The sequence below is a fragment of the Asterias rubens genome, chromosome 8 (genome assembly GCF_902459465.1).
Source record: "Asterias rubens chromosome 8, eAstRub1.3, whole genome shotgun sequence".
Taxonomy (NCBI): Eukaryota; Metazoa; Echinodermata; class Asteroidea; order Forcipulatida; family Asteriidae; genus Asterias; species Asterias rubens.
Genome location: NC_047069.1, coordinates 3,485,614 through 3,510,254, shown reverse-complemented (window position 1 = coordinate 3,510,254; position 24,641 = coordinate 3,485,614). Strand labels below are relative to the sequence as shown.

At 38.2% G+C, this 24,641-nt stretch overlaps 1 protein-coding gene across 2 annotated transcripts in view; it reads left to right on the top strand.

Annotated features, from left to right (window-relative positions):
• LOC117293677 (calnexin-like) overlaps window positions 1–24,641 on the top strand; it is an 82,225-nt gene that overhangs the window by 23,536 nt on the left and 34,048 nt on the right. For both annotated transcript variants that reach the window (XM_033776077.1, XM_033776078.1), the window contains exons 5-10: window positions 561–642; window positions 1,113–1,181; window positions 2,190–2,237; window positions 4,675–4,750; window positions 5,610–5,688; window positions 12,559–12,633. In XM_033776077.1, the coding sequence (XP_033631968.1) occupies window positions 561–642; window positions 1,113–1,181; window positions 2,190–2,237; window positions 4,675–4,750; window positions 5,610–5,688; window positions 12,559–12,633 (429 nt within the window). The remainder of the gene's footprint in view (window positions 1–560; window positions 643–1,112; window positions 1,182–2,189; window positions 2,238–4,674; window positions 4,751–5,609; window positions 5,689–12,558; window positions 12,634–24,641) is intronic.

The window sequence follows — 24,641 nt, the reverse complement described above, 5'->3', positions numbered from 1 at the left end:
GAGGAGAGGAATTAATTAATGAGCTAGTTATACTATCAAAAGTTTTAGGAAAAATACATCAATCTTCCGACATCAAAATTCAAAGTCTATCTGGCTCACACAACATTTTTAATAAAATGGTTTGAAAAAGAGTTGGGTGTTGATAAAGATCTATTTCCATCAGAAAGTTGTCTCAGTGCATGTTCACAAGGCAAGGTGTAAGGCAGTTGTTGTGTGGGTATTTATGCATGTCCACTCTCATGCTTGGGGCCTGTGTCCAAATTGGGGGCTACTAAGAATGTCTGGGCGACCCAGCCATAGCCCATGACCTTTGATCAATCTTTAAAAAATTTGCATCGGTAAATAAAAAGGAAAGAAATTTTGTTTTTGTTCATCCATGTCTTTTTTTGATGTGAACTGGAAATAGTGACATTACACCAAGACAAGAAGAAAATCTTTGTCCCGCTGCAGTAAATTAATGAATTCTGTACAATTTGTACAGATTTCAAAACGAACTCGTGTAATCTTATTACTAAAGTAAGTTTTATATTTGTTGTTGCTTTTTTTGTCTGTATCTGCAGATATGAAGTGAAGTTTCAGAATGGCATGGAATGTGGTGGTGCATACATTAAGCTCCTTTCTCATAGCGCCGATTTAAAATTGGTTTGTATTCCTGATTGTGGTTAAAAAATATTGGATATAAAGTATGTTGATACAAGGAAATAAGACCCGTGTTCAAAGAAAAATACACACTTGAAGGTAAATTACAAGATGTTTTCAGGTTTTCAGACAAAAACCCATAAACTAAGACAGCCAGTTATATTTTTTGATATTGGATGGTACTAAAAAATGGAGATAGTGATAACATGTAAAAGTTGACTTTGAAGTTAAGTTCTCCTCAATAGAGGAAGAGTAAAAGGATGTTATAAGGCCAGTGACTAGGGCACTAATGTAAAGCGCATTGTTTATTGTTAATATTTGTTAATAATAACAGTATGGCTATTCTACTAGTTGATTTACATTTTTTTCATTTAATTTGTGTACAGTCTGTTAGTGACTAGACTGTTTCTTTGAAACAACTTAATGAACTGTATATTTTTTTAATTTCCTTTTGATACCCATTTAATTTTTAGGAAAATGTTAATGATAAAACTTCCTACACCATCATGTTTGGACCAGACAAGTGTGGAAATGACCAAAAGGTATGAGAAACCATTGATTAGATTACTGTTGAACACTTTCTCACTCTGTTTGTTCAAAGCCACTGCCAGTGAAGATGTGGATGACAAAAGAAACAATTTCAAGAAACCAAGTCTTGCTTCTTCATGTGCAAATCAATGCTGTATCTGCTCCTAGGCAGCTACACATTCCCCTATTTGATTTGTCTTCCCCCCTGTTTACTTATCATGGTTTCGGCCTTCTGCCAAAGTCACTTCCATCAGACAATTCTCATAGCATTAACACGTTAAACTTGTTATCATTCGATCTCAGGACCTACATATACATCTAGTTTTAAAAGACGCAAACAATGTATGACATGAAAGTCTGTGCTTTATCTTGGATCCAGCAGCCGTTCGATCAAGTGATTGTTATTCCTTTATTGTTGATACAAACGATTTTAATGTACCCAGAAACAAGCATGATCGCCATTACAAGTACATTAAATATGGTCTGTTTCCACAGAACCAAGCTCTAAAATAAATAAAAATTACCTGAAAAAAATTAAATCCCCTAAGCAACATGTCATAAAATAACAAAAGCTTTTTAACAATCAACACTGCCGTGTTTCCATTGTTTTTTAAAGAGACCAGTTGAGTCACGCTCTCGATTTAAGATCCTCCTACTTCAAGTTCCGCTGCCTCAATGCCTCAGCCCCTTCATATCTCATTGACTTATTGTCAATCAAAGAACCTGTCAGAAATGTGCGTTCCTGTTCCAACACTTTCACATTCAAAGAACTAAACACAGTTAGGGGGATCGTGCCTTTTCTATCGCAGCACCAAGGATGTGGAATTATCTTCCTCAGAACATCAGGCAATCTTCTTCATTAGCAAATTTCAAAACTTGGCTTAAATCTCATCTTTTTTCAAAAGCCTACTGTACGGCACTATGAGCAACGACTGTTGGATTAGCGCCTTATAAATTTGACGTTTGAATGATTGATTGACTATTAATTTGATCATTTATATCACTGTTTATTTTTCTTACAGCTACACTTTATCTTTAGGCACAAGAATCCAATAACAGGGCAATTTGAGGTGAGATCATTGTGCATGCTAATTTATCACATTAATAAAAACAAAACCCAATCAAGATTTGTTTCCTAATTAGCTGTTCCCCAAAGACAGCTATTGTAATCGTCCAGATTTGCTTCTTATTATTGTTCTTCCTTTCCCTAAACCCTATTTACTTAACACTTGACTTTTCTTAGTGTGAAATGTCCCTCTTAGAATTAGCAGAGTAGACAATTCATACACCTTCCGTATTAAAGCTTATGGCATAACTAAAATTGTAGACATAATTAGATTAACATTCTTAATTAATTTTTCATGTGACAGCGGTATGATTATTTAATTAGCCAATCTTGTTCGCACTAAATCTCAAGAAGTGTACATCCAATCCTTAAACTTTTTCGGTTATGGACTTGTCTTGAATGTGCGTCCAGCCTAAAATTTGGGAACATGCATGTGAAAGTTTTTGAAAAACAGTTTATGTGCATTATCTATAATCAATATGCAGGTTCTCTGTAGGGTACATGTACAATGTACAGTAGGAGTATTTGGGATGCGATTGGAAACTATTCTGACGGGAACAAACATATTGTAGATTTCAGAATTAAGCTAAATATTTTTGTTGACACTCTTTAAAAACAACAATGAAACGCCACTCACGAACGATTGTATATAATAAGGTCAAAACTAAAGGTGGAAAACAATATCAATGTGAATTTGTTATTATTTAGAGCGCCACAGCTCTAATTGCCAACATGTCACATGATTCTTTAGCATCGGTTTTCTTGCTTCACCATTTTGAATTATTAAAAGCGCATCACATTAATCAATAAACTGCACGTTTGCAGAGATACCAACATACACGATTTGGGCGTAGCAAATACGATTTCGAGCCGTGACTACGACGCTACGATAATACTCAATAAAACACGCTAAACAAGCCGCCCAATATAATTTTATTAAATCGTACAATACATGTAAACAACTAATGAACTATTATTAATAAGTGGAAATAAAAATTAAGAAAAATATCAAAACAATTGTAACAGAAAAGAAAAAAAAAAACACTTTTAATTTTAGAACGCAGTGTTGAATAATAGCGGCGCATTCACTCGACCAATGTACGTGTCTCGACGTAATGATTGTTGCGTGCCATCCCCCGCTGGCTGGCCGGCCGGCTGAGTGTGCATTTTTTACGCTAGTGCATTTCTGCAAGATCGTACCCATTGATCTCTATTACACGATTGGGAATAGTGCACACGTGCGTGGGGAATGAGGTTGTGTGTGAGCTAACGTGTCACAGTAACCTCATTCCTCATGTATCCACTATTATTGTGCCCACGCTGGCTGTACATGTACTTCATCGAAGCTTGGCAAAAAAAGTACGAAATAATGGCGACAAAAAAAGAAGACCTTCTGAACAAAAAAACCTTCAACTGAGTGGCCTGTGAGGTCTAAGCTAGACAGTTTCCATGTTTTCCTACCAGTAATTGTAGCGCCGATGTCCAGACAATGCCCAAAATACGGACACGTATTTTTTGCCCAAAATCCGGACACGTTTTTTGTTTTTTTTCTCCCAATAGCTTGTTGTTGCGTTTCTCATCATTAAAACAAAAACATTTAAGTAAAGCCACCCTTTTTTATGTTACATTTAAGTAAGGCCACCTTTTTTTATGTTACATTTATTTTTGAAACAAAGTCAGAAGATGAGGGAAATCAGGGTTTTTTTCAATTTTTTTTTCACTGGCCACTATAAACATTTGTAGCTGTTCTGTTGATGCATACAGGTAATTGTTATTTCACAACAATGCCTGAAAATGAGCTAATTAGCATTGTAGAGAGTAATAGAAAGATCGGTTTAGGGAGCCCAAGCTGCGCTCGCCAAAGCTGCGCTCGCCAAAGCTGCGCTCGCCTAAGCTGCGCTCGTCCCAAGCTGCGCTCGCCCAAGCTGCGCTCGCCCTTAACATTTGGGAGATGCTACTCTTTTTTAAAATTCAATGTTGGCATCTCTGCGTTTGTCTCTGATTCCTTTTATTTACTGCACTTTGTCGTGCCAAAACCATTTCAGTTTGATACGGCAAAAGAGCCTCGTTTAGCGCAGGCCTTACTTGAGGAGAGTCAACGAAATTGTCGTGAAATGCAGCTTTTGGTTTGATTTCTAACCGAGTTCAGGACCCATAACTTTGTACATAATCTGTTGGATTCGTACACAACCAATTTATTTAGGTTTTTCGTTAAAAAGCACTGGATTGGGTTGGGTTAAACTCTACTTGTTCTTCATTTTCCATTCATAAAGTTTTCGTCAAAGTCCCTTGAGCTGCCATACAGACAGAGCGCAAATTTGCAGATTTGCAAATATCCACAAGGGGCGCGGATACCTATATTAATAAACTGGATAGTCCTCATGCTAACCTCACTAAAATTTCAAATGTATTGAAATTTCAAATATTTTTGATGATTAAAGGAAAAGCATGCCAAGAAACCGTCCGGTAGTTTTGCTCATGTATTCACCGATAAGAAAACACACCTGTTCACACTGGGTAAGTATAAGTAATAACATGAATAATGGGTCCTTTAAAATATGATTTTGTTCAACCAGTTCTCAAAACTCTTGTGCAACATGCAGCATCGGTCTTATACATGTAAACTGAAATCCAAATTTGTGTGGGTGTTTGGCAGTGGTACGACACTATGGCAGTTAAGAATACACATGCAACTGTTTCATAGGCTGCAAACAATGAAAGATTAAATCTTTGAAAGATGTTTGGCTAATGTTATTTTTGAAGACCTGTTCCTTTCAAATACCAGCCAAGATTTTCTGACGATAGATTATAACTGCATTGTCATGAGGCCTTTCATCTCTAGGATGCTACTATCCAAGATCAGCTGTTGACTCGAGGGCTTTCCAACAGTCTAGTTGTGCTTCAGTAAACAAAAAACAAGCTATTAAAATGCAAATGTGTGTCACCAAAGCAAATTATTATTGGCTAGAAAAAAAAATAGTCTTGAGTGGTTAACAGGAAACGGGGTTGTAATCCTGAAGCAAATTTGTAAAATTTGATAAACTGTGATTATTTACCTGGTTATAGACACAACTGAGCAACAAGTTGGTTGGTAATTGATGGTCGCAAATTGTGTTCCCCTGGCACTTACCTAAAGCTGTGTTCCAATTGGACTTTTTTGGATTAAAGTAGCGCATATTTTCTGTAAAATGACAAAATTAAATACAATCAGCCTTTATGAGGTATGGCGGACGTGATATGAGTGTACTGTTTGGTTTGGGTGTAAACACAAATTTGTCCAAACCTTTTAGCTTTTCAGTTCTTCTACAATACAGTATGGCATTATATTTTGTCAGTGCAAACGTCTCTGGTCAATTTATGTTTTATTGTCTTTCAGTGGTAAATCCAGACAATAACTTTGAAATATTTGTGGACCAGATCAGTGTTAGTAGTGGAAACCTTCTTGAAGATATGACGTAAGTTTGTTTTTCTTATACTTTATAAAATAAAATTTAATAAAAAAAACCTATTGTTATCATTTTCTGAACAAAAGTATCAACAATAATAATATATAGAAGAGTTTGTGGTAACACGATGTAATAATCTCTAAATGAGTTGAGGTGGTTCTGAAAAGAACCGTTGGTTTAACACTTTTGTAGCGCCAGTGTTAGCGCATTTAGCGTACCATGAAAGCGTTTTCACCTCTGAGTATGGTGGTATGAGATATTATGCAGAAAATACGCAAAAAGCTGCGGTGTTTTAAAACTGCAGCACGAATGGACAATTGTGACCCGCTCTAACGGAATGAGGAATCTCTAGTAAAGTCTTATTTCATGTAATTTGACACCGAACATAATCATAACAAACAATTATTGAAAATTATTGAATTTTTGAATTTTTTTATTTCTACACTTTTAGGTTGCCTAAATCTTGATTAAACTTACTATGGTCTTACCTTTTCGTCAAAAGATTACTAAAGATGTAAAAACAGACGATTTCTGAGCCATGTTCTTGACGTAATTATCCAAAAATGTTCCAAATCCCACGGGACAGACAGCGAACATTCATTGAAAACACCAAGTTTGGCGAGCGTCGCAAAACTTTTCACACAACTTGCATAGCGCCACCAAGAGTACCATTGGAAAGCCAAAGATTAGAGGTGTCTAAATATAGCCACCAAAAACGTGTCAACACTGAAAGGGGTTCAAAGGTCACCAAAGGCAAACCCTGTTTTATCAGCGATGTTATCTCTCATTCATAAATCCGCGTCGCGAGATTTAGTATGGCTCACAGACCATGGCGTTGTTTATCCATGCAGCGTGAGAGTCTGATCACCTGACCCGGTCTTGTTGCCATAGCTAGTTGCAGCGCTGGTAATACGACAATGTACACACGAACACTGCGCGGGTACCATGCACAAACTTTGCTACACCTACGACGTATGGTGGAACAGTGGAATGTTTATCGAACGTTGGGAAAACAGTGTCTAATTTCCATCACTGTTCGTGGTTTTTCAAGGTTGAATTGTTCCAAACCCAAATAATTCTGAATGTTAAAGGAATAATCTTTCAGTTAAACTTCATGCTGGGTAAGAAATTTCGCTAAAATCTCGAGAAACATGCAAGGGGAAATTGCGAATGTTCCCTGGTCTTCAAGCCGAGTATACCCGTGGGGGTTGATGCTATGCGCTGATTGACAGCTGTCTTTACTATGTTTTGACTTGACGGAACAAAACTCGCATTTCAAGTTGGAAATATCAACGCAAATGGCTCTAAAATTTCAGGTAAACATTGTCAAACTTATTGTTGAAATTGTCTACACATTATAATCTAACTTCTCGTTGAGTTGTTTGTTCATTTTGGTAATTTTGTTTGCCTGACTACGGGGGGATAAAAATTGATGTTTTCATTTAATATTGTAAACAAATATTAATATTATTTTAATGAGTGTGTGAGACGTCGCGTTTTTTCAAATTAATTTTTCTGGAGTTTGTGTTTTCCAAAACGGGTCGTAAAATTAAGCGTCAAGGTCGTCAAAAATTCCACATTATTTCAGACAGGAAGGTCGTATGGTCTTGATTTTTATTTCATTTAAAATATTAAGATTTGCTTGTTTGGATTATTATGAAAAATGCAAATGTGAAATTCACTAGACATTCCTTATTTCAGTAGAGCGGGTCACAATTTTGTTCTCACAAACCACAACCCATCCACAACTCATTTTGTGAATGAGAAGTCGCCCCATGTGCATTATGGATTCTTATTGGTTAGCTAGAATGAAATGGGCAGGATAAACACACATGTAAGAACAGTCATGCGCAGTAGAAGACACTTTAAAAGACACTTTATGTGTGTGTAGCTCATAGAGCTATAACACCATGGGTTGACAGTACACCTCACAGATCCATACCTTGATTGGTTTAGCTTTTAGAATTATTAAAGTTGGGCATAATATGTCAACATTTTAGACTTCAAAAAGGCCTATAAATCGCGATTTAATCGAATATCTCGATACTTTTTTGACGATGTATCGTGGGATAATGAAAGCAATATCGCCCAAGCTTAGTATCGCGTGATGTGGCACAACTGTCCTGGCCGTTGCTCTCGATCAATAGGAATGAAGAAACTGTCTTATATACACAGGTGCAAGCTCGCGTGTCACACCCATGTTTCAACATTTTTTACTGGTCATAAACAAAGGTTTATACACACCCACGTGATGCGCTCTCCACTAATAGGAATAGCAAAACTGTCTGAGGTATTTATAAATAACAATTTAGGAACATTCTTCAACAGTGCTTGTATTTTAAATTAATATATGTTATTGGAATAGAAATCTGTCAAACTTGGCTCACCGCCCGTTGGGAAACCCCTGGCTAATTTTTTGGTTATATATATATATAAAATAAAATAAAAGATTTTACAACTTTTTGCCCCTAGAGTTTGGCATCTATGATCTACGTATATGAACCTAAACAGTGCTAACAGTCAACTGGTTATTTATTTATTTTTAATTTTCAGACTGTAAACGTCACATTCATAAATACCTCAGACAGTTTCGCATTCCTATTGGTGGAGAGCGCGTCATGTGGGGGTGTTTAAACCTTTGATAAAGACCAGTGTTTATAATCAGTTGTGAACGGATAATCCGCGCTAGTCTTGATGCAAGACGTTTCTTATTACAGGCAATGCAGGCGCTGTCGGTGAGTTGGCCCCGCTGTGTGTGAAAGGAAAACCAGCGTGTTGCACCAAGACTGTACGCGCATGCGCACAAATGGAACCGGAAAATGTCGGAAATAGGCATGCAACACACGTGTACGGACGTCGTACATGTACATGTAACATGTACTGTACATACCATGGAGGTAACAGAAACATACAGAGCTCAAGCACTCGGAAATGGATAAGTTTTACAGAGTTTCTTACTTTATTACGCCTTTTAACCAAAAAGATATTTATGAATGGGAATAAAAGTGTATAAAAGTGTATCTACTTTATTAAGGCCCGAGTGGAAGGCGAGGGCCTTTATCACACAGCAATTCGACCCTGCAAGGTTTTAAACGGCCGTGAAAGAACTAGTAGACACACTTTTATTCTCTTATTGATGGAGTCAAGTACAAAAAGTCAACAACAGTACATGTAGTTGGGCTTCTGAATTATGCCAAAATGCACTGGGCTTCTGGTTTATGCCGCTGCGCTAAAAAATGACAAGGTTGGCAGGTCTGCTTACTGTCTGAATTATACTGTCACTAATGTAGTAGTTGTGCTTGATGTTCCTATGCCTAAAGTGGAGAAACTTGCATTTCTCAGTGTTGAATAACACTTGCCAGTCATTGGACCACTGGTACAGGCAATCAAGGTCGTCCTAAAGAATGCGAGCATCTACCGGCGTTGTCACTTTATGAAGACCTTTGTGTCGTCTGCAAACTTCAGGACCGAACTCAAGATTTTTTTAATATCGTTGATGTAGACGGTGAATAACATCAGGCCTAGGACAGAACCTAGGGTGACACCACTAATTATACCTGACCACTCCAATTGGGCCCTGTTCACCACCACCCTCTGTTGTCTGTCTGACAGCCATGCCTCAATCCAAGCAGTAGTTGGTTCCCCTATCCCATGTGATCTAAGTTTCATCAGTAACCTCTGATGCGGTACTTGTCGAAGGCTTTGCTAAAGTCGAGGTATACCGTGTCAACACGGTGGCCATCATCTACGGTCTTTGTTACTTGCTACAGGAGAGTTCATAAATTTGTCAAGCAAGAACGACCTTTTAAAAACCTGGCTTTGAATCACTTATCAGTCTGTGTGCTGTCAGATGTTCCATGATGATGTCTCTCACGATGGTTTCGTTCACCTTGCTGACCTGTGAGGTTAAGCTAATAGGTCTGTAATTTGCTGCTACACTACGTTTGCCCTTCTTGAAGATGGGGGTGACGTTTGCTCTCCTCCAGTCTAATTGAACCACTCCTTCTTCAAAGGACTTCTGGTAAATCAGACTGAGGGGTTCAGCTATCTCTGCGGACACCTCCCTTAAAACCTTAAACCACTGAATAAATTTCATCTACTCCAGGTGCCTTGCCGGGCATCAATTTCATAAGCACTTTGAGAACGTTCTCCGCGGTCACCTCTACACCTCTAAGCACATCTTCGATCGGTCTGGCAAACATACTCTTGGCTTGTGGTTGTTGTGTAATTGTTTAAGTGTGAACACAGATGAGAAATAATCATTTAACACCTTAGCTGTTCTCACGTCGTCTGTAATGACTTCACCATTGTCGTCAGTCAGAGGACCCACGTGTCCCTTGTTTTCATGTCGCTCCTCACATATGCATAGAAAGCTTTACTCCTGCTCACTTTCTCTACTTTTCTGGTCCACCACAGAGGCTTTTTCTTGCTGGGTTTCTCGTTATCTTGGGTACAAACTTTGCCAAAGCTTCACGGAGCAATCTTGGTTGGGGGTTCTCTTGGGAAGTATTTAACGAACCCCTAAAGAGGCCAGGCCTGGGCAGTCTTCTGGGATGGTGGTCTGATTCATCTTGTTTTCTTGCTGAGGGGGGCGCATCCCAAAACTTTGTCATCTGAGCTTGGTTTGTTGCCCCTTGTTCTGGGTTTCTCGGGATTTGGGCTTCTCCTTCGAGGCTGATGATCTGTCCCCGTTTTATCACTAGGTTCCTTTCACCATTCTCTTGTTTACCCCTTAGTACGAATCTTAAGGCCTTGTCTTCTTCCCTTTCCTTCCTTGTTCAATCAGGACCGATGAAAACATCCTCACTGAGCTTCTTAGATAGTCTATGCACTTGATGTTTTATGTCCCTACAGTAACGATGACAAGTGTTCTATGGTTTGGTATTTTCACCTTCGGAGGCCTTTGCTGCCGAGACGACCACAACAGCCTTTAACCCTAGCACCGCATAGTCAGGGCTGGAATTTCACGGCGGCCACGACGGCCAATGCCGTCGTTGCCTTTCAAGTGGCCGTGAAGCCCCTTGAAAATAACCCAACATTACGGCCAAGTTTGCCGTGCCCTTTTTCCCAATGGCCGAAGTGCCCTTTTCACCTTAAAATCCAAGAACCACTGCAACCTGAACGCACCACCAATTAATCCACACCGTAGCATCCAGCGCAGCCACCGAACGAAGCGACCACAACACAACCAAACTTCACCACGCGGCCTCAATCTTTTCACCACATAAAAACATGCACGGCGGCTGGTACCTCGAAGTCCGCTTTTTTGAAACAGAATTTTGCATGCATTTTTTCTCTGTGTGGCAAGGCAACCTGACTATATTTTTAGCCGATGAACGTTTAGACTATTTTCAAGTCTGAGATTGTGGCTATTCAAAGAGGGCGCTGTTTCAGGCAAGAATGTATCTGATATTAGGACGACTAACCGCATGATCGCAGACTTGGAACTAAGTCTAACAAACCTTGCTTTCAGAGGACTGGCAAGACCGAGCGGAAAGCAGGATAAGAAAAAAAAAATGGATGCAAATCTATCGGGCAATCATGTACAAAGAGTACTTTTTCGCAGTGGTTTTGTTGATGCTGAAATTGTTTGCACAATCGGACAATCTTACAAGAAAAGTTTGTGCACTCGCCGATCGTTGTACAGGAATAGTTTGTGCAATTGCATCAGGAAATAGTTTGCGCAATTTGACGATAGTGCAGGAATGGTGTGCACAATCTGCCGATCGTGTACAAATATTTTGCGCAATTTTACGATAGTGCAGAGAAATGATTTGAGCAATTTGAAGATCGTCCAGGATTTTTTAAATTTTTATATAAAATTAAAAGAGCAAGTTTTTTTTAAAATACACATTTCATTGTTTAGGATTGGTTTTAACACCCAGACACATTTAACCTCGTGAGCTTAAATGTTTGTGCTTTGCTTCAATTTTTGTTTTACAAAGTCTATGGGAAAATTTAAGTACAGGGACAATGGAAAGAACAAAAGATGTCTCTACAGGGATCTAATTTGAGAACGGAGTGGACGTGCTGGTACATTATATGGGATGATGAGGTCAGACAAGTAGCTGGGGCATGTTCCATGAATTGCTTTGAATGTTGTGATTAGGAGCTTGCACCGTATTATAAAAGGGATGTTAAGCCAGTGTAATTCTGTGAGAACCGGAGTGATGTGATTGCCCTTCATTGAACAGGATAGGAGATGAGTGGCAGCATTCTGGATTCGTTATCCAGCAGAGAGCTAACAAATAAGTGGACCAAAATTTCTGTTGTTTTCTTGTCAAGGATATGGCGCACTTTGCCGATTCTATAGAGTGCAAACGAGACTTTGCGACATATTATGTTCAGATGCTGGTGTAGAGATAGATGACCGTCTAGTTTAACGCCAAGATCCCTCACTGCACCACTACATGGGACCTGGGTCTCACTAACATGTGCTTGCTGGAACAGCTAAATAACTTTGTCATACATTAACTCACAGTACAGTTAACTCTTCTAGCGTTAATTTGTTTATGTTTTGTTATCTCAATAGAAAATACATGTTTTATGAACGTTCTGGAATGATCAAGGAAACAGTTTTTGCTGACCATTGTTTACTTGATTGTCGATTTATTCATAGTTCAAAATCTAGCAAATCGTTGCAAAGTAATATCTACTTTTACACTTTCTCTCCTTGATAAATCCATCAGTGATCCAGAAATCTCGATAAGGATTTGGTTTTTAACATAACTTGTCAGTATTTGAAAATATTTAATCATATCAGACGAAGGACACTTTGCAGAAAAGCTAATTTTCCTTGTTCGGTTCATTAAAGCTAGAAGGGATTTTTAAAAAGCAAGAATCAAAAGCGTATATAAAATATGGTCCTTTTTATTTCAGGCCTCCTGTTAATCCACCTGAAGAAATTGATGATCCTTCTGATTCCAAACCTGATGATTGGGATGATCGAAAAAAGTAAGTGAAGTAACCTGAAGTTAAAGGAATCTATTTAACATGTATGTATTCAGTGGTATAAGATTTAAAGCTGCATTGACTTGTCATCAGCAGACTGAAAGGTGCCAGCCAGTAAGAAATCGTGGGTCGCAATCCTTTCTAAATATCAATATTTCTGTCGTGTTTTTGCAGAGCTGTCTTCACCTTGAACTGCACCATTGATTTTGTCCTCATTCAAATCATATTAAACTAATCTTCTTTGTAGTCAATACTTTTGTCAATCAATTATTTTCTCTTATAGATAGGTGAACTGAATTATTTTAAGTGCATTACACAACAAGTGAGACCTTTAAATCCCATTTGGAGGACAAAGCAATAATGGTTAAGTGTGCTGCCTAAGGAAAAACGTGTGTCAATTTCGGGACTCAAACACACACTCTGCTGGTCAGCAATACCAGAGCTTCAGTGTGCTTGATGGCTCATGATACGCCTCTCATGCATGTATCAACGTAATTTTGTCATTAACTTATATTGTATGATAATCTTACAGCCCTGATACTTCGGCTTTTAAGGGGCAAGGCAGTTGATTACACAGACGGGTCGGACATTCTTAATATTTACCGGTAACCAATTTTTTTCCAGTACTCGAATGTTACAAAATGGCAATTTACCATAACAATGTTTTTTTCTTCAATGCTCAAACGTCTCTAAACAGCAATTTATTAAACGAACGGGTCCGGACATTCTTTACAATTTTCAATTAAAAGGTTTTCGAAGACTCGAAGTTACAAAACGGCAACTTATCAACAGACGGAGTTTGGACAATCTTACCAATTAATGATTTTTTCCCAATACTCCAACTGATACACAATGGCAATTTAGACGGGTCGGACATTCTTAACGATTTTTTTTCTTCTAACACTCGAACGTCTCACTACGGCAATTTATTTAACAGTCAGGTCGGACATTTTTAATATTTAAACAATAATATTTTACAATACTGGAACGTTACAAATCGGCAATTTACTAAACAGACGGAGTTTGGGCAATCTTGCCGTTTAAAACGATTTTTTTTCCCCAGAAATAAAACGACTCAAAATGGCAATTTATTAAACAGACCGTTCGGACATTCTTACATTTAAACAATTTGTTTTCCAATACTCGAATGTTACAAAAGAGAGAGTTTGGACAATCTTACCATTTAAAAAAAAACCTGTTTCAATACTCGAACGTCCGGGCATTCTTTTCCTATACTCGAAGTTACAAAACGACAATTTATCAAACAGCCGGAGTTTGGACAATCTTACCATTAATTAAACATTTTTCCCCCAATAGGCCTACTCGAGTGTTACACAACAGCAATTTGATAGAGACGGGATGGACATTTTTTACATTTCAGAAATGTTTTCGTTTTCTCCAATACTCCCAGCGTCTCAAAACGGCAATTTATTTAACATACGGGCGGACACTCTTGATTGATTTCCAATACTCCAATGTCAAAATGGGAATTTAAGTTCAACAGGTGGGTCGGACATCCTTATCATTATTCGAAAACAAATATTGAACGGCACTTTATTAAACAGACGTAGTTTGAACAATCTTTGGCTACCATGAAAAATGTTTTCCATTACTACAACGTCTCATACGGCAGTTTTAAAAGAAGATGCATACCTGCCAACTGTCCCGATTTTCCCGGGACAGTCCCGGTTTCTGAGTTTCAAAGACGCCTAAAATCGGGACTGTCCCGGTTTCTCAGATTTCACGATTTTATTATTAAAAAGTAAGAAAATTGGTGATGAACGGCTGAGAACAAGACTAGATGTATTTTAGACTTGCTGAGCGAACGTGCATTTCATCCCAAAGTAGCCGTGTGAGTGAACAAGTACGCACGTGTAGAAGGAGATTCGTGTGGAGGACTTGTATCAAGTTTATTAAATCATTTGTCAAGCATGTGGTGTGTGCGTGTGTGTGTGTATATCAATAAAAACAAATGTTGTAAACGACTGATGAAGAGTTTAGTTGTATCATAGACTTGTTGAAACATGCGCTCCCTCAAAAAGTGTCCGTTTAGTCCGTGCAACAAGATTGTACGCGTAGAGAGATTCGTGGAGAGGACTTGTACCAAGTTTATTGTGTCAAGCCAATACATGCGGTGTTTGAGTGTGTGCGTGTGTACATACATAATACGTTATGCACATGTATTTGCTTCGTCGGCGACGACGTCGTGGTACGAAGGGTGTTGCGGTCGCCATTTTGTTAAAACCGTAAGTTGATTTTCAAAATGAGTGGCAGTAAATCGAAGAGATCCTGCGTTTTTAACGATAATTACGCCACAGATTTCTTGTGCATTAAAAGCTCAACAGAAAGTAGGCATCACGCTTTCTGTGGCATATGTAGAACCGATGTGAGTATTGCTCACGGTGGACGGGGCGATATAGTCGCCCACCTAAAAACTGCCAAAGAGGGAAACTTGCTTCGACACAAAATACAGTCCAGCCCTCCTAAAACAAGCAAAACAATCCACATACAAAGGTCTACACCAATAGAAAGGTGGTGAAAAGCTGTGTTATCAAATAATAATGAACTAATGTATTGTTTTTATGGAGTAGTTCCACATTCAAAGTTAATTTACTTTATGTTAATGTTTAGCCCCCAAATGACTCTGGAAGCTGTGTAGTTCTGTTAGTGTTAGCTTCCATGGGGCACTGTCCCCTGCAATGCAGAGCCCCCTGGAAGAAAACACTCATTCACAGTACCCCGCCTTGGTGACCCCTGGACCCCGGCCAGGCTTGTCCCTATTTCTGGGTTTCGAATGTTGGCAGGTATGAAGATGGGAGTTTCATTGGACGACAAAATCTGTCAGCCAGACTGCAGGGACAAACTCTAGAAATCTGTGGGTATTTTTGGACAACAGAACAACTTCAACACCACACAAAACCACAATCATGGGTTTATTTAATTTTGAAAGAGTCAGGCGTGGAATATTTTTGATACATGCGAGAGAAAAAAAGAAAAAACAAATCAACTAAATATTGTCAGACTCTGACTTTACAAGTTTCTAGATGAAGAGTTTTAGTCTTTTATTTCTTATCCCTTCCCATGGTTTAACAACTTTGCAACATCATTCCCCCAAGAGTGTAACTTCTCCATTATGAATGAAATTCATGACGACACCGACACCAATGGAAGCGGGCGGCTTGAATTTCTGGTTGCATTCTTTATTATCATGTCCATCTGTCCAAGTGTTTTTTTCTGAGATCATCCCTTACAGAAGCAGCCTGTGTGCCTCGCGTGGCTTAATCTTTGCTCTGTGTGTAACGAGGGCTTTTGATCTGCTTCAGCAACACGAAGACCTCCTCTCGAAAAGATGGTCCTAACGAGCCCCTTTTCACTCGCTCGCTACAAGGCGTGTGTACTCGATAGGGGTAATAACACCCTCGTTACAGCCCTTGTTTCCCCTGCGTGCCTCGATGGCAATTATGGGGCTGTATTGTATCAACGTAATTTTGTCATTAACTTATATTGTATGATAATCTTACAGCCCTGATACTTCAGCTTTTAAGGGGCAAGGCAGTTTTGCCTTGACTTTGTGTAAAAATATAGGGCACCAAGGCAATTTTGAAAAATTTCAAAGGGCATAAATCAAGGCAATCATGAAAAGTTGCGAAGGGCACGACGGCAATTTGAAAAAAATCACACAACTCCGGGTTGCCAGTAAAAAATAGCTCTTCCAATTTTTCATTTCAATCGATTGCTTCATATACCCAATGTTCATGCACTAACTAACCCACTGAAAAAGAAAGCATTCATCTTACTCAACAAAATAAACAAAATAAAGAACAAATCTTACAATACACAATAAATAATATTTTTGTTTATACGGAATCCTACTTTTTGGATGCACGTTGTGTGGTTTTTTGCAGAAACACTAAAATTCCCAAGTAACTGGTCCATTTTGACACAATGTTGACAGAATGAAAGCATGCGGTGCGCGACGACTTTGCTGTACATGATGTACATTACATGTACTAAGCATGCAATTTTGTTGCTGGTTCGCTAATTTTACCTATAGAGGGCGTTTAATCTCACGCTATCGCATTGTTCTGAAACACCCTTTAGCGCTCAATGTTTTTTGAACTTTTTTGTCGCATGCAAAGAACAGTGATTATAACACCCCTTACCAATATTCTGCCTTTTCATTGGTTTAGAGCACGTCACATGACATGTCTTAATTTTACTAGACGACGGCCGTGTGATAGTGCATCGGTTTGCCGTGCGCTAGTCCGAAGACTATCACATGGCGTGCAGTACCCAGATGTCCGTTGCGTGTACGGGGATGATAAATTAATAGTCTGTAACCATTTCGGATTACATGACACTACATGCAGCACAGTAAAACATTTTGCAATCTGTATTTGCGTCGTCTGTCAATTGTAGCATTCAGGTCTCTAACTTAATAGTACAGTTTTTAGACTGTATTTAGGGTAGGCTTCGAAAAATCTCACCCATAGCTGGCCTCTGAACTTGGCATCTCTGGAGTCATAGTTTTAACCATAGCACTCGAAGCAGTCAATATATGTATACTAGCAGGCCTGAAATCTGCTATTGTGCATTCCGTGCGTGAAATTGGGTTCTATTTCTTCGCACAGACATCGGGACTTTTTGGCTTATTTTTGAACTTGGACATCGTTGAATTTTAAAAAAATTGTGAGGAAGGGCAAGGCGGCAATGATAAGAAAAGGGCACGGCAAACAATGCTGCAAAAAATTGGGTTTTTAAAGGGCAATTGGTTGTCGTCGTGAAGTATCGGGGCTGATCTTATCAAACAGTAAAACAAAATGAGATGCTTTATACTGCAAGCTGACACTCGGACCCCTACTAATGTTGTATTTTCAAAATTAAGATGGGTCTTAATTAAAAAAAATCAAATTAGTTCACAATGCCATCAATGGTTACTCACCCATTTATCAGCAAGACTTATTTTCCCGTACGGCTACAAGGCATATTTATTCCAACAGAAATGCAGAGTAATGGGTTGTGTGTGCCTAAAGTGAGGACTGAGAAGGCAAAAGAAGCAAAAGAAGGTTCCCTTTTGTGGAACGGTTTGCGTGAGTGATTGCGTAATGAGCCAACCTTGACTTCATTCACTTCTAGGTATTCCCTAGCCCTATATAGGACTCTTTCTCTGTACACAGATACAGAGTCCTTACTATTAAGGCCCATTTCTGAGGGGGAAAAATTCCAAAGCTTCATAACTCAAATCTTACCTGCAACGAGCCACTAATTTCAACAGATTCACATTCCATGGCGGCATACATTTTTCTGCGGTGGGTTTTAGTCCTCATATTTTCCCCACAAATCCGTCATTTTCGTGAAATAATGCAGCTTCCAACGCTAAAAAATTCCCGTTTTTGGTTGTTTTTCACAGTTTTGTCTGTTGTCGTGTGTACGCGTATACATTCGCGTGCAAGACGCATGATGCAAGCTTAGACGCATGAATTCTTGGTCACTGTATCTTGACTGCATAGCGTTAACACGCAACACAATTCAAAATTTTTGCGTCTTGCGTACACACGGCAGACTGTGAGAGTACGAACAAAAATGGGAATTCCTTGACTTTGGGAGCTGCATTATTTCATGAAAATGACGGATTTGTGAAGAATACCTTACGACCAAAACCCGCCGCAGAAAAACATATGCTGCCATGGAATGTGAATCTGTTGAAATTGGTGCTTTCTTGCAGGTAAGATTTGAGTTATGAAGCTGTGAAAATTTTCCGCCCCAGAAATGTACCTTGATGTCCAGGACGTCACTGTAGTACAAAACGAAAGTATAAGGCTGCCAGGGCTAGGTACTCCTGTTTACGAAGTCAGTGATTTATTTTTTTGCTTCTAATTGGCGATATTTTTCCCCTTGTTTTTCTCTGCTTTTGTTCCTCGTGGTATAGAGTGCTGTTGTTGCTTTTGTGGGGGTTGTTCTAGAAAAAATATTTGTTTCTCTCTTGTTCTGTGTTTTGCTTTTTTCCCTGGGAGAACAGTGTTTTAACACTGATGGGGCTACCCTGTATGAATAATACTTAAGAGTCAGTTCAGGTTAATAATTTACATACTTGCTCATGGTCAAAAAATTTGTAGGTGGAAGGGCCTTGGGTGGCAAGTAAACAAAATTGCATTTTCAATTCCATATATAGGCCGTTGCCATGGTTACAGCTGATTTTGTTTTTTGGCCATTTTAGGCCGATTTTGGGGTCTGAAAAACTGGTTTTTAGCTCATTTTTACAACTCCACCCCACCAAAATGCAAACTATTAAAAAAAAACTTGTATATCACTACAAAGTATCATCCTTGACCTTCCTTCAGAAAAAAAATTATTGCTTTAAATATCACCCTTGTGCTATTTTTGCATCGTTTATTACAGTATGTTTTTAGAACTTGCATAATCGCCATTTTTTGGACTCCAAAATGTCAATTTGCCAGGGGTCTCAGAAAATTGTCCTTTCGGCTGTGGTTAGAGCCAACATTGTTCTTTTCATATCTGGTGAGAAAAACTTGGGCAATTGTATCCTGTTGTGACAGACCTGCCTCAAAACTAGACTTTTTTCCCCAAAACGTGAAAAAAAAAAAACGCTTTTTAAGGGTCTTTTCAAATAATATTGACATACGTGTCCACGGTGAAAAAAAGGAATATTTTTCTTATACTTTGTGGATGGTAGGGATTAGGGGTCCAAATAAACAAAATTTACATTTCAAATCATTGTATAATACGTTGACATGGTAACAGTTCTTTGTGTTTAGGCCGATTTGGGGGTCTGAAAAACTGTTTTTTAGTTAATATTTACAACTCCACCCCCACCAAAAAAAACACAAATATTTCATAAAACCGTTTGAATCACTACAAAGTATTATCCTTGGATTTACTTGAGTCAAAAAATGATTGCTATAAATTTTCAGAACGCGCATTAGAGTATGTTTTTCGAACTTGCAAAATCAACTTTTTTACCATATTTTTTGCCCTCAAAATTTCATTTTTTCAGGGGTCTCAGAATATTTTCCTTTCAGTTTTGATTAGGGCCAAAATTGATCTTTTTATTTCTGGTAAGAAAAACTTGGGCAAATATATCCTGATGTAACAGTACTGTCTCAAAAATATACTTTTTTCCCAAAACAGAAAAATGCATTTTGAATTGTTTTTCTTCATATTGAATTTATAACATTAAAAAGTAATAATTCTATCAATCTTGCAGCTCTTCCTAAGCACTCTGTAGGCTTAGTGGATTACCCAACATTGATCAGGAACTATTGATGACATAAATTTTAGAATTTGGTGGCCCAACCCCAATCATATTCCTTGACATTGCATAAAACAATGTTTTGTGAATAGCGGCTCTTTTTTTTTTAAAGTGTTCCCTTTCGGTTGTAATTGGGGCGATTATTGGTGTTTTGTATGTCTTCTGGGGAGAAACACTTAGGTTTATTGTATCCTGTTGTGACACTACCTGCCTCAAGTATAGTAATTTATTTTAAAAACAATGCATGCTTGTAAAAATCTGGCACTGTTTCCATGCCCTTTTAGTATTGAGTACAAAGTTTTTATTTAAACATAATGGTATCCAACCAAGCCATAACCAATGCTTTGCCACTGAGAGTTCTTGATTTGGCTACTTTACCTATTGTACAGGTATGATTCCCATTGCAAGCAGAGTGCGATGAGCATTCTTTACAAGTTGTCTTTAATACAGGGCCTACTCTCCTTGGTCCCTGCCTGCTACCAAATGTAAAACTTTTCACAGAGATAGAGATCATGAACAATATAGTTTCTGTGCTGCAGATGGTTTGGAGCATCCAATCATGTCCAACACAAATGTGGGAAATTAAAAAGCCTCCGCTTAAAAGTGTTGGAAAAAGTTTGCCAAGATCTTATTAAAAACAATGATACTAACGACTTGCAAGATGAGCGTAAGAGATCATTTAAACGGAACACGTTGCCTGGCATCGGTCAAGTTGGTCTTTGAAATGCGTTTGTAACCGTTTGTTATAAAATGCATACTTGTGTGGATCATTTTTTTCTACTTTTAAAATATCTTTCTAATCATATGCATTTTGTAATAAACAGTTACAAACGCTTTTCAAAGACCAACTCGACCGATCCAAGGCAACGTGTTCATTTAATGAAACAACATTGAAAGAAGTTGTAAATACTTGCACCTGCTCAACCTAAATTAGTAAGATGCAATTGCAGTGACAAAAGTTTATTCATCCTTGTTTGATTATTTTTTCCATTCGCTATCTTCATAATTCATATTTGGTATATTTTTATGTCCGAGAACGATCAACCACAAACATTGTCAAACATTACCTGCTGAATTGTTTATCACGTAACCAACTCTGTTATTGCTTGCAACAGTACAATTTTAGAGCCTCTTTGTTCTGATGGGGATGAAAATGTTTAGTTTGGTAGCAGGCAGGGGACCAAGGAGACTGTTATAAGGCCATGTATAGACAACTTGTAAAGAATGCTCATCGCACTACTTCTCTTCTTGCAATGTGAATCATACCTGGGCCCAATTTCATGGCTCTGCTTACCCCCGAAGTCTGCGCTTACAATTGCGATTCCCCGCTTGCGTGCAAGCGCCGAATTTGTGCGCTAGCCTTGTAAGCGTAAAATGCCTAGTAACTTGAAGTATGCACGCGCAAAAGGCAAAATTCCCCGCTAACCCGTGAAATACGCTTGCCGTAAGCACATCATTTTGTGCTTACGGTAAGGCAGAGCCATGAAATTGGGCCCTGTCCAATTAGGTAAAGAAGTCATGACGAAACAAGAGCTCTCAGTGGCAAAGCATGGTTGTGGCTAAAAAAAAAACACCGTTGTACTTGTTACTTTAAAGAGCATGGAAACAGGGTTTAACGATCATGCACGTTTTTGTGTTTTATCAATTCAAACTAAAATGCATTTTTCTTGTTTTAGAAAAAATTACCATGTTTGATGCAGAAGTGTCACAACACCAACCAAAGTGTTTCGCCCCAGCAAACCATAATGATAGCCCAATCACAACCAAAAGGGAAATATTCTGAGAACCAATAAAAATTAAGACAGCACAAACTTTCTTGATGTGCAAGGGGATTTAAAAAATAAGACTTTCAAAAAAGAGGCGCTGTTCACAAAACTTTGTTTTATGCAATGTCAAGAAATATGATTGGGGCGGGGCCAATGTGGGGCAAATTCTAAGATTTAGGTCATCAACAAGTCCTGATCAATGTTGGGTAATGCACTAAGCCTACAGAGTGCTCATATGAAAAGCTGCCAGATTGATGGAATTATTACTTCTTTCTGTTATAAATTCAAAATGAAGCAAATATTTCAAAATACATTTCTCCATGTTTTTGGGGAAAAGGGTCTACTTTTGAGACAGCACTGTTACATCAGGATACAGTTGCCCAAGTTTTTCTTTCCAGAAATAAAAAGACAAATTTTGGCCCTATTTAAAACCGAAAGGAAAATATTCTCCTGAAAAAAATGAAATTTTGAGGGAAAAAATATGGTAAAAATGTTGATTTTGCAAGTTCTAAAAACATACTCTAATGCACCTTCTAAAAAAAGGGTGAAATTTATAGCAATCATTTGTTGTCTCAAGTAAAGCCAATGATGATAATTTGTAGTGATGGCAAAGGTTTTATGAAATGTTTCTGTTTTTTGGTGGGGTGGAGTTGTAAATATTAACTAAAAAACAGTTTTTCAGACCCCCAAATCGGCCTAAAGTGGCCTAATACAACCGAACTGTTACCATGGCAACGTGTTATATTATGGTTTGAAATGTTAATTTTGTTTATCTGGACCCAAGTCCCTACCATCCACAAAGGATTAGAAAAATACTCCTTTCTTTTTAAATATGGACACATATGTCAATATTTCGTGAAATAACCCTTAAAAAGGCATTTTTCACATTTTTGGGAAAAAAGTCTAGTTTTGAGGCAGTACTGTCACAACAGGATACAATTGCCCAAGTTTTTCTCACCAGATATGAGAATACCAATGTTGGCCCTAACCACAGCCGAAAGGAAAATTTTCTGAGACCCCTGGCAAGTTGACATGTTGGGGTCCAAAAATAGGGTAAAAATGGCGATTTTGCAAGTTCTAAAAACATACTGTAATAAACGATGCAAAAATGGCACAAGGGTGATATTTAAAGCAAGGAAGGCCAAGGATGATACTTTGTAGTGATATACAAGGTTTTTTGAAATAATTTTGCATTTTGGTGGGGTGGAGTTGTAAAAATGAGCTAAAAACCAGTTTTTCAGACCCCAAAATCGGCCTAAAAGGGCCAAAAAACAAAATGAGCTGTAACCATGGCAACGGGCTATATATGGAATTGAAAATGCAATTTTGTTTACTTGCACCCCAAGGCCCTTCCACCCACAAAGTATAAAAAAAATTCATTTTTTGACCGTGAGCAAGTTAAGTCAGTTATTTACCTGAACTGACTCTTAATAATAATAAAATATTAACTAGATATAGTGTTTGTAGAAACAAACACTAGATGTTCGGCTAATGTTGGGTCAGTGTTTGAATCAATGAAAAAAGTGTTGTTGATAGCTCGTCAAATTGCAAAGAAATCAAAACCAAACAGTTTTCTCGATGTGAAATAATTTTATGGTAAAGCATCAAAAAGTGTACATTTCAACCTAAAAGCCTTTAAATAATGCCTTTTCAAAGCATTTTACCAGCACTTCCGGTTTAAAAAGGTCAAAAGGTCAAGAGAAGGTCACCAACATACCCATTTTTGTGAAGTACGTGAGGCCCTTTCATATGATGTATAGATTGTCAAAATAGCTTTTGTGGTCGAGGAAATGTGAACTGATGAATAATGACGACTGGAGAAGAGACTAACTAACCGGAAGGGAAATGTTTGTTGAAAACGCCTTGAAAACAGACTACGTACGTAAAGCCCTTTCATATGATGTAGATTGTCAAAATAGCTTTTGTGGTTGAGGGCATAGGAACTTATGCATGATGACGACTGGAGAAGAGACTAACTAACCGGAAGGGAAATGTTTGTTGAAAACGCCTTGAAAACAGACTACATACTTAATGCCCTTTCATATGATGTATAGATTGTCTAAATAGCTTTTGTGTTTGGAGCCTTATGCATAATGACGACTGAAGAAAAGACTAACTTAACCGGAAAAGAAATGTTACTTGAAAACGCCTTGAAAATGGACCAAAAACGAAGCTATTTATAGGAGAAGAAAAAAAAAAAAAAAGAAAAAAAAAAGTACAAAATTTGGTCGCCAATTGGTCTCCGATCCAAATACTGACCAGGCCCGATTTTGCATAACTTCAGTGATCGGACGGGAACCGGTGTTATCAACGCAGTACGGTCGTAGATAATGTACAATAAATTCGATTTGAACCAGAAGACATGGTCAAAAGGTTAAACGCCTTGAACGAAGACTATTCTACATGAAGCTTTTTCGCGCTCTATGGATGATCACTGGAGCGTGACTCTCCCGCACGGCTAATACACTACACGTTGTGTGTATGCCTAATTGTAATGTTTATGCACATACCAACGGGGGATTTACGTTGTTTTTCAGATGTGAATTTCGAAATTTTCAACCTCTCTTTTGAGCCGGAAGACAAAATCAAAATGTGGTCATGTCTGTGAGGCATTTACAGAGTTTTTAATGCCCTTTCCGATGATGTATTGATTGTAAAAATCCCTCATGTGGATCAAAAGTTATGATTTTTTGAAATAATAAACTTTGAATTAGTGTATCTCGTCTACTGATGACGTCATCGTGACGTAACAACTTTTGTATCATCTACTGGTTATTGTCTACCTGTGTGCAAAGTTTCAACTTAATGCGAGTTTCGCATCTATGCTTTTTCTTGCCGACAATCGACAGCGAGAAGAATAAGAAAACCCCCCCCCCCCCCCCCAAAAAAAAAAAAAAAAACAACGAACAAAATCAATGAGTTGTTCGGGCTGTTGCCCGAACACCTAATAATATGACAAAATACAGGTTTTTGCT